The 10,189-nt window shown below is 58.7% G+C and overlaps 1 protein-coding gene across 1 annotated transcript; it reads right to left on the reverse strand.

The window, feature by feature from the left end:
* Positions 1-264: 264 nt before the first annotated feature.
* Positions 265-4,164, reverse strand: RAN (RAN, member RAS oncogene family). Its single transcript, XM_062182395.1, has 7 exons — positions 4,067-4,164; positions 3,675-3,721; positions 3,503-3,587; positions 3,307-3,432; positions 2,265-2,452; positions 1,944-2,114; positions 265-1,863 (listed from the first exon to the last, which is right to left on the reverse strand). Exons 2-7 carry the CDS (start codon positions 3,708-3,710, stop codon positions 1,819-1,821), a joined length of 651 nt encoding a protein of 216 aa, XP_062038379.1. The 5' UTR covers positions 3,711-3,721; positions 4,067-4,164; the 3' UTR covers positions 265-1,818.
* Positions 4,165-10,189: the final 6,025 nt, after the last annotated feature.

A 10,189-nucleotide genomic window follows, 5' to 3' on the forward strand; every position in this document is an offset into this window, starting at 1 on the left:
ATAAACTATTACTAGTTCACGGTACTGTTCAGTATGAAATTCGTCTTCCCCACTGGACACAATTTCAAGACTTTAATAAACTATTACTAGTTCACGGTACTGTTCAGTATGAAATCGTCTTCCCCACTGGACACAATTTCAAGAAAACAAAAGGGAAACACTTCCCCTTCAATATAATCTGGACTGGATTGTACCCCATCCCATCACCCCAAAATGGCCTCTGCAGTTAGTTCCTATGGCAAATACTAGAGATGACTGAGAAGATCCAGGCAGAGTAGAAGCAATATATTTTGCAATAATTATTTCTTCCAATGATCTGTAAATCCTTTCCCACCTGTTAAACAAAGCTTCCAAATTTTAACTGTTACATAATAGGATCCAGAATTATCAATATGGTACTTGCATTCTACATAAGGTTACAAACATCACATATACCTTATATTCAATTCAAAATTTCTGAATGATCATCCCAATTATGGGGAAAAAACTTCACATCTCACACAGGCTGATGAACTCTGGTTCTGAATATAGCATAGCATACACAGCGATTCAGATCTTTAAATGAAATCTATTGATGCCAGTTTATACAGAAGCTAAGTTGTATGGTATTACTTTCACCCGTCCCACTTCCCCATTTAAACGACCCTCTCTACCCGTTAAGCTGAGAAGGTAACTGTCTAAGGACACCTAAGGAAAGCTTGGGGAACTGGACCAGGGTGGAGCCCGGCGCTTGTTTGACTCCCCAGTTACAGGACCAACTCCTGGAGTAAGGAGGCCTCAACTCATGGAGGAGGACACCTGACGCAGACAGACTAAAGGCTCAGTCCAACAGAAGCCAATTCTGGAACCTGCTCCCCACTGCCACTGTTCCTGTTCTCTTCACCCTCTTGCCTCTAGACACCCTCCACTCCATCACCCGACACTGAGTGTCCTCACCCATTCAAGACTTCTTTAAAGCTTGGGAACCTTGTGAGCAGCATCGGGACATCCCCCTAGAATTATCAACTTCACATTTAAACACCTGACATTTAAACAAAAATCAAATACAAATTTATTTTCATTTTTTAATAGAGAACCCTCTCAAGCTGCCATTATGAACCACACTGTCCAAATTTGAAGGTGTACATTAAAACATGGTTTCCTTTGTCGTAAAAGCAACTATAACGCTTAAAATAGCTACTTGTATGTACAAATCACCCATCACTTGTTTGACAGGTCTTCCCCAGGGACACCACCTGGCCAAGATGAACCAGACTAACACTTCTACCTCAACTCATTGCCTGTCATGCCTAGTTTTGTGACATGATTCAAATACATACAAAGTAGACATAAGGAGAAATTATAGATTTCCAATTAACCGGCAGTTAACAGGTAACCTGATTTAATCATAACATGGCATTGTTTTCCAATTCCAGTGATTTTAAAATGCTCATAAACAAGGGATGAGTTCGCTTGCTGAGATATTTGAAATACAACTTTATTCTGATTCTAAACGAAAAGGAATGGGAATGACAGTAACAAACAAGAGTCCACCACTGAATGTTGTGATGTGACTGTTAGCAGTCTTGGATTTGAAACTTGAGAGAGAACAACTGCGTTCCAAAACAGCTAAATATGCAGAGGTCCAAAAAAATGAAGGTATTTTTTTAAACTGCCACATTCACTCCGAAGCCCATTCATCTCCTTCAGCATCCCACAGATGAAGCACATGTTCTGCTTAGCTAGGTAATAAGAGTGGCACACACGCTGCACCGCTGACATCACAGGACAGTTGCCTATAAAACTAGACTTCTGACGCCGGGCTCCAGCTTCACGCACTCACAGGTCGTCGTCCTCGTCGGGGAGAGCAGTCGTCTGAGCAACCTAGGGAAGGAGGCAAGAGGTTCACAACGCGGCTGGGCCCCGCCAGGGACACAACCAGCCCGACGCAAGGCGCACGGTACCTCTAAGTCATGCTCATACTGCGCCGCCAAGGCCGGGTCCATGACCACCTCTGGTGGGGCAAGAGCGGGCATGGCCACGAACTCCAAGTTGGGGTCTCCGATGAGCTTTCTGGCAAGCCAGAGGAAGGGCTTTTCAAAGTTGTAGTTACTTTTGGCCGAAATATCATAGTACTGTCGGAACAGAGAGGAAAATCCACTACTCAAACAGCAATCGAGCAAGCACGGACCAGGCTGCGGTCACCCTTCCCACCCACCCACCCACCAGTCACAGAGCGGGCCCAGGACCAACGCACTCTGCCAGGGCCCAGCTTCGGCAAGTACCTGAAGATTCTTCTTTCGGTGGAAGACAATGGACTTTGCCTTAACTTTCCTGTCCTTGATGTCCACTTTGTTGCCACACAGCACGATGGGGATGTTTTCACACACGCGCACCAGGTCTCTATGCCAGTTCGGCACGTTCTTGTAGGTCACTCTGGATGTCACATCGAACATTATGATGGCACACTGGGCTGAAAAACAAATTCGGGGCACAAAGCCAGGAGTTCAGCACATCGATGAAGAAACTCAGAATCAGGCCGATTCTGGGTCTGAGTCATCTCCACGCAACCCCAAGGTCCCTTCCAATTCTAAAAGTCACGGCACTGTGACTATCACACTGATTTCTTCCCAAGAGAGCCTGGAAGACCAGCTTCCCCTCTCAAATCCCTCCCCTCATCTCCCAGACTCCCTCAGTCTCAAACAACCTGAAATGAATGAATGAGCACTCCAGGGAACCGGCTTCTCAAGGCGGGGGCCGCATTGCTAGGGAGGCCCTCCAATGACTGCGCACACCGGGACACCAGGCGCACAGTAGGAACAGCCCAGTGAGCCCTTCCAACCGGCACTGACCGGCGGGACTGACCGGACAGTCCGCGAGGCAGACCACCCACAAAACAATACCACTCGCGGGCTAAAAAAAGCTCGGGGGTGGGGGAGGTGCGTGTTAAACCCCCAGGTTTAGGAAAGCACACCACGTGCTGGGGCTCCCCAGAATCCTTCACCGGGAGAGTGAGACTCGATTCATTTCTACTCGCTCTGACCCAACGGGCACCCTGCCCTTGGCAATTTTTTAAGTCCCAGGAAAACTCGGCGCAGGCCGTCAGGCGGCAGCCTGCTAGTCTCCCACCCGTCCAGAGAACCCGGCTCCTCCGGCCTGGCGGAGCCGCCCGCTCAGGTCCCCTCGGCAACAGCACCACGCGCGGGGAGGCGCCCATCCCGCCGCCTGCCATTGTGTCAGGCCCCGCGCCGCGGCCCTGCGAGCACCGCGCCCGGCATGACACAGCAAGCAGCCCCGCGCCGCCGGCCGCCCGGGCCCCGCGCCCACCTTGGATGTAGTAGCCGTCCCGCAGGCCGCCGAACTTCTCCTGGCCGGCCGTGTCCCAGACGTTGAACTTGATGGGGCCCCGGTTGGTGTGGAACACGAGCGGGTGCACCTCGACGCCCAGCGTGGCTGCAACGGCAGGGCCGTGAGCGCGCGGACGCGCGGCCGCCCCGCCGCCCGCCGCCCGGCGCCCACCTACCTACATACTTCTTCTCGAACTCGCCGGTCAGGTGGCGCTTCACGAAGGTCGTCTTCCCGGTGCCGCCGTCGCCGACCAGCACCAGCTGCGGGAGCCAGAGTTGGGACGCGGCCGCGCACAAAGGCCCGCGCGCGCGCGCCCGCCCGCCCGCCCGCCCGCCGCCCGCACCTACTTTGAACTGCACTTGGGGCTCTCCCTGCGCGGCCATCGCGGCGTCTTCTGCAAGAGGACAGCGAGCTGCGGCCCACGTGCGCCCACAAAGCGGCCCGCCCGCCTGGGCGCCATGGCGGCGGGCGGCCTGAGGCGCGGATGGCGGCGGCCCGGCGGCGGCCCGGCCCCGCTCCGGCCCCGCTCCGGCCCCGCTCCGGCCCCGGCCCAGCCCCGGCCCAGCCCCGGCCCCGATCCCGGCCCCGACCCCGGCCCCGGCCCGGCCCGGCCCCGCCAACCGCCTCCGCCCGGCCCGCCGCCCCCCGCAGCCCGGCCCCAGCCGCCCCGGCGCGGCCCGCGCCCCGGCCCCGCCGCCACGCCCGGCGCGGCCCGCCCGGCCGGCCTCCCCGCCGCTACCTTCCAGAAGCGTCTCCGCGCCCGTCCGACTGAGGCTGGAAAGATGGCGGAAGCGCAATTCAAATGCCGGAGACGCAGCCGACGCCGGCGCGCGGGCGGGGCGGGGCCGCGGGGGCGGGGCCTGCGCGGGGCGGGGCCAACGGCGCGGCGCCTACCACGTGGCTCGCGCGCGCGCGCACGCACGCTCCCCGGCGGGCCTAGGGTGGCCTGCCCTGCACGTACCGCCGGGGCGGTGTCCGCGGCGGCTCACGTGGGAGGCCGCCCGGGAGCGCGCACGCACGCACGCACGCCGGGGCCGCGGGACCTCGTGCGCCGGCTCTGAGAGCGGGCTCCCGGCGCGCGTGCGCAGACGGCGGGTCGCCCCGCCCTGCTCCCGCCGCGGTCACGCCGGCGGCAGGCCTCTGGCTGGCGGGGCCTGGGCGGGAAGCGCCAGGCCCCACTTCCTCCCGGGCGCAGGGTGGGGCCCGCCGGCGCGCACGCGGGGGCTCTGGGCCTGGGCGCGTGCCTCGGCGCACACGCGCTCGCCTGGGCGCCCCGAGTTTGGGGAGGCGCCCGCGTGTCCGCAGAATGAATGGGGGAAGGAAGGGGCGAAGGTGTCGGAAGCCGAGGCCGCCTCGGGGCCTTGGCGGGGGCGCGGAGCCCCCCGCAGAGCCGGCCGCCCCCGCCCCCGGGTCCTGGGGGTCGGCTGCAGCGTGGCCGCCTCCTGCGGGCGGGCTGGGGAGACCGTGTGTTTGCGGACGCCGCAGCTCCGCTAACCCGAGACACGCAGGGAGGTGTCCGGGTTCTGAGGGGGCCGCGCGGCGGGGGCGCCCGCATGGCCCGCCTGGCTGGAGCCCTGGCGCCTGCACGCCCCTCCCGCGCCCGGGAAGCTGGTGCACCGTGGCTGGAGGCTGGGCCCCTGCACCCACGTGCCCTCCCGCACCCAAGAAGCTGGTGCACGGTGACTCCAGGCTGGGGCCCTGCACCCACGTGCCCTCCCGCGCCGGGGAAGCTGGTGCACCGTGGCTGGAGGCTAGGCCCCTGCACTCACGTGCCCCGCCGGTGTCCCCTCCCGCACCCAGGAAGCTGGTGCACGGTGACTCCAGGCTGGGGCCCTGCACCCACGTGCCCTCCCGCGCCGGGGAAGCTGGTGCACCGTGGCTGGAGGCTGGGCTCCTGCACTCACGTGCCCCGCCGGTGTCCCCTCCCGCACCCAGGAAGCTGGTGCACGGTGACTCCAGGCTGGGGCCCTGCACCCACGTGCCCTCCCGCACCCAGGAACCTGGTGCACGGTGACTCCAGGCTGGGGCTCTGCACCCACGTGCCCGCCGGGTGGGTCCTTAGGGAATGAACCAGCTCGGGAGGAGGGGGCAGCTCTTTCTCTATATGTCCCCTTTCTCCGTTACTGAAATAAATCTCTGAAGAGAAAGTGGGCTCTGGCCACACTCGCGCCCACAGAGGCGCCTCTCGGAGTGGGGCAAACCAGGCGGGGTTTTTGGCCTCGTGTGCCCAGCCACTGGCACTGCCCGTGACGTCTGGCTGATAGAGGCCCAGTCGGAACAGTTGGGTTTCTCTGGCTGCCCTGGGTCTGGGACCCAGCGACCCAAGGCTAGCCACGTGCTCCTGGGCACACGTGCGGGGAACCCAGGTGCCGATGGGTGCTGGGTGGCGTTCTGCGAGCAGCGACCTGGGGTGACCTGGGATGACCTGGGACGACCTGGGACGACCTGGGACGCCTGCTGGCAGCGCAGAGGAGTGAAGGTTCACCTGCACCCTCGCTCCCTGAACGGGACCCAACCTTTCTCAGGAGTGAAGGTCACGGGCTCCTAGGGGAAAGCAGGCAGGGGAGGCCGAGCGCTGACGGACGCTGGAGGAAGAAGATGTGGTAACAGTTTATGGAGCCTTGACTCTGTAGACTTTCACTGGCTGAAGGGAAGGCAGAGAATGGAGCTGGGGCCAGAGGTGACGGCTCTTACCTTCCCTGCCGTCGGTTATTTTGTAAAAAAAAAAAAAAAAAAAAAAAAGCAGAAGCAGCCATGACGACATATACTTTTTTAAAGATTTATTTGAAAGAGTTACACAGAGAGAGAAGGAGAAGCGGGGTGGGGGTGGGGGGTCTTGCATCCACTGGTTCACTCCCCAATTGGCCGCAACGGCCAGAGCTGTGCTGATCCGAAGCCAGGAGCCAGGAGCTTCTTTGGGTCTCCCATGCGGGTGCAGGGGCCCAAGGACTTGGGTCACCCCCTACTGTTTTCCCAGGCCGTAGCAGAGAGCTGGATCAGAAGTAGAGCAGCCAGGACCTGAACCGGCGCCCCTATGGGGTGCTGGCACTGCAGGCGGTGGCTTTACCTGCTAAGCCACAGTGCTGGCCCCGCGTGATGACGTATTAACCATTGTGTGACGCTAGGCGCTGAAGACACCAGTGGTGTTTTCTCTCCCTGCAGAGTCCCAGAGCACTGCTGCTTCGGCCCCAGCCTTAGCTGAGCCTCGTTGTGGCCCAAACTCGCAGCTGAAGGAGCCCGGGGCAGAAGCACGCAGGCTGGCGCAGCCGCTGGGCTCCAGGCTTTGCCGTTCACAGACCTTGGCTCGGCCTGCGGTGTAAGCATGCAGCTAGGGCTGGCACTGGGCACACCAGGAAAGCCACTGCCTGTGACACCGGCATCCCATATCCGCGTGTCTGGGTTCAAGTCTGGACTCTGCTCCCAACTCCGGCTTCCTGCTGATGTGCGTCCTGGGGGTAGCAGGCGACAGCTCAGGTAGTTGAGTCCCTGTCACCCATGTGGGACACCTGGATTGGGTTCCCAGCTCCCAGCTGCAGCCTGGCCCCAGCCACTGCCGGCAATCGAAGGATGAACCGGTGGGCCGGAATCTCCCCCACCCCGCTCCTTTCTCTCTGTAGATAGGTATATGTACACATGCATGCATATCTACAGGTGTACACATATGTGTTCACATACATGCCTATCTACAGGTACACACATATATGTACACATGTGTGCGTATCTACAGGTATATACATATATGTACACATGCGTGCATGACTAGGGGTATACACACATGCACACGTGCATGTATATCTACAGGTGTACACATATATGCACACACGTGTGCGTATCTACAGGTATATACATATATGTACACATGCGTGCATGACTACGGGTATACACATACATGCACACATGTGTGCACATCTACAGGCATACATATTTGTACACATGTGTGTATCTGCATGTGTATACATGCATGTATACATATGTGCGTATCTACAGGTATGTGTTGCATGCACACATGCATGCGCATATACAGGTATACATATATGTATGCATGTGTGCACATCTACAGGTATACATGTATGTGTTCGCATGCATGTGTATCTACAGCTATACATATATGTACACATGCATGCGCATCTACAGGTATATGACTTTTAAAATCATGGTTGTTTTTCTCTGAAACGTTTGAGAGGAAGGAGCAGACAGGAAACCCCCCAGTGTGAATTTTGCACAGGCAGTGACGTTCTGTGACATCCCCCCACGCGCGCCGCCAAGTCAGGAATCCACCTTGGTAGCATGCTCTCGCCTCCCTGAGACCGCCGACCTGGCCCGGATCCAGTCCAGGAGGACAGCGAGCTCAGGCCCCCGGCCTCGCCATGGCTGGAGCCGCCCCTCCGTCTGTCTGCTGCGCTCTCGCAGGGAGTTTTGTGGCCATGTTTGTGGGATTTCTGCCCTTTGGAGTTGTCTCCTATTTCCTGTGATCAGAGTCAGGTTCTGAAATTTGGATAGAGATACCATAAAAATGATGCTGCGTCCCGGGCACGTCCTCCTCCTGTCCTGAAGCCACCTCACCTGGGTGTGACCACGGCCTGGGCACATCCTCCTCCCGGCCTGAAGCCACCTCACCTGGGTGTGACCCACGGCCTGGGAGGTGCTTGTGTGGTCCTGCTCTGCTTGCTTCTCCCACCCTCTCTCTGGAACCCTGCAGGAGCCACACAGTTTGGTTTTGTTTTTAAAGATGTGTTTATTTTGTTGGATGGCAGAGCTACAGAGAGAGATCTACCCACTGGCTCACACACCACACGGCTGCAAAGTGGGGCTGGGCCAGGTTGAAGCTATGGGCCCAGAGCTCCATCCCTGTTTCCTCTGCAGGTGCAGGGGCCCACAGACTTGGGCCATTCTCCACTGCTTTGCCAGATCATAGCAGAGAGCTGGATTGGAAGTGGAGCAGCCGGGACTCAAACCGGTGCTCATACGGGATGCCAGCATGGCAGGTGGCAGCTTTACCCAGTGTACCACAGCACTGCCCCTACACAGCCCTGTTGAAGCTTAACTCAGCCAACTCTGTTCCTGCCTCAGGGCCTTTGCACTTGCCACTCCCTCTGTGTAAAATGCTCTTCCCCTCACTTTGCCTGCCTGGCTCCTTCTCACTCTTCAGGTCGCAGCTCTTGGGCAAGGCTCTCCGTGACCACCTCTCTGACCACCTAGCCTTTCCCCATCTCAGCACCCGCCATGTTCCCTTCACGCATTGAACTGGAGCGTCCTGGTGCCGCCCCTGCACATGTCAGGCTAATTGCCGGCCTCTGAAGACCCCGTGGCAGCAATATGTCCGTGAGCCCGTGATGCCCACCGCATTTAGAAGGGCATTCCTCATGTCGGGTGGGACGTGGCCACTCACTTCTCAGGAATGGGATGTGTCAGAAGTGACTGGGTCCCACTCTATGGGGGGTGCTGGTCACCACACCGAGGACAGCCACGGCGCTGTGGCCAGGGGCACGTGATGAGAGCCAAGGTCCCCTGCAGGAACCAGACACAGGTGGCAGCTCTGTGAGGTCCCCCGGCTGCCGTCCAGTCTGCTACTGGACCCTGTGACACGGCCGCTGAGCTCCAGCCAGCAGAAGCTGTGTGAGATAAAAAGTTTCGAGCCATTAGCTTGGAGATGACGTGTGGCTATTTCACGTCAGAATCCAGACACAGTCACGCTGGGATGGAGCGAGGTGGAGGCCCTCCTGGCTGTGGCTCCTGCCCTTCACGGCCCTCGGTCTCTCTCCAGCACCACTTCTTCGAGTACCGTTCACTTCCATCTGGTCCGTGCGCTGTGTGTGCACACCTGAGGTGGCGCCCGTGTATTGAACAGGTACGGGCTGTTTTCCCATCGCCACTCCCTCAACAATGTGTGCAGCTGTTATTTGCATAGCACGTGAGTGCTCTTATGAATGAGAAGTGAGCTAGGACGGATCAAAATACAGAGGGGATGTGCGTGGGCTACAGATGCTGCTTACGGGACTTGAGCACCTGTGGATTTGGGGATCTCCAGGGGTGTCCCCAGGTCACAAGGGACAACTGTATGAGGGATGCTGATGGTCAGAGGAAGCAAGTGGTCACGCGGGGAGGTGAGCCAGAGGTCGTCCCTAAGAGCAGGGACAAAGACATCAGAGGGAAGAGGGCGGCAGGTGCAGAGGCAGGGGTGGCACCTGCTGGGGCAGAGGAGCTGAGCAGCTGAGCTAAGAGGCCAAGGAGAACTCAGCAAGGAGGAGGGGCTGGAAACCCCTGCTGTGTTCCACACGCTCATTCCCCAGCTGACATCCTGGTCCCCAAGGTGATGCTGATGAGGTGGGGCATTGGGGTGATAGGTTGGTGGAGGCTGTAAAGGGGAGCAGGGCCCTTATAGAAGGGGCCCCAGAGAGTCCCGGCCTGACCCCAGGCGAAGACACAGCCGGAAGCAGCACCCCCATCCCACCCCCAGACACCAAATCCGACTGGGCCTGGGAATGCTGAGAGGTAGATTTCTGTGGTGTCTAAGGTCCCACTTACAGCATCTCATGACAACAGCCTTGACAGACAAAGGCAGCCCCGGTGAGGACTAAGGGCTGCCTTGTAGCAGCAAGAACGTAAACGCAGATTGCTGGTGGTCCTGGAAGGACAGACACTCTGGATGAGAGTGGCGTTCTGGGGCTGGCGCTGTGGCATAGTAGGTTAAGCTGCTGCCTGTGGTGCTGGCATCCCATGTGGGCACTGGTTCGAGTCTTAGCTGCTGCTCTTCTGATCCAGCTCTCTGCTAATGGCCTAGGAAAGCAGTGGAAGATGGTGCAAGTGCTTGGGCCACTGCACCCAGGTAGGAGACCCAGATAGAGCTCTTGGCTTCAGATCT

This window comes from Lepus europaeus, chromosome 23, assembly GCF_033115175.1.
Source record: "Lepus europaeus isolate LE1 chromosome 23, mLepTim1.pri, whole genome shotgun sequence".
In the NCBI taxonomy this organism is placed as follows: Eukaryota; Metazoa; Chordata; class Mammalia; order Lagomorpha; family Leporidae; genus Lepus; species Lepus europaeus.

Bases quoted from the DNA above. Each gene is read 5' to 3' on its own strand.
- RAN (XM_062182395.1), bottom strand. From the start codon at position 3,710: ATGGCCGCGCAGGGAGAGCCCCAAGTGCAGTTCAAA. The intron at 2,453-3,306 runs GTGGGCGCGGGG...TTTGTTTTTCAG, and splicing joins GGACGGCTACTACATCCAAG to CCCAGTGTGCCATCATAATG. The intron at 1,864-1,943 runs GTACCGTGCGCC...CTCCTTCCCTAG, and splicing joins AGTATGAGCATGACTTAGAG to GTTGCTCAGACGACTGCTCT.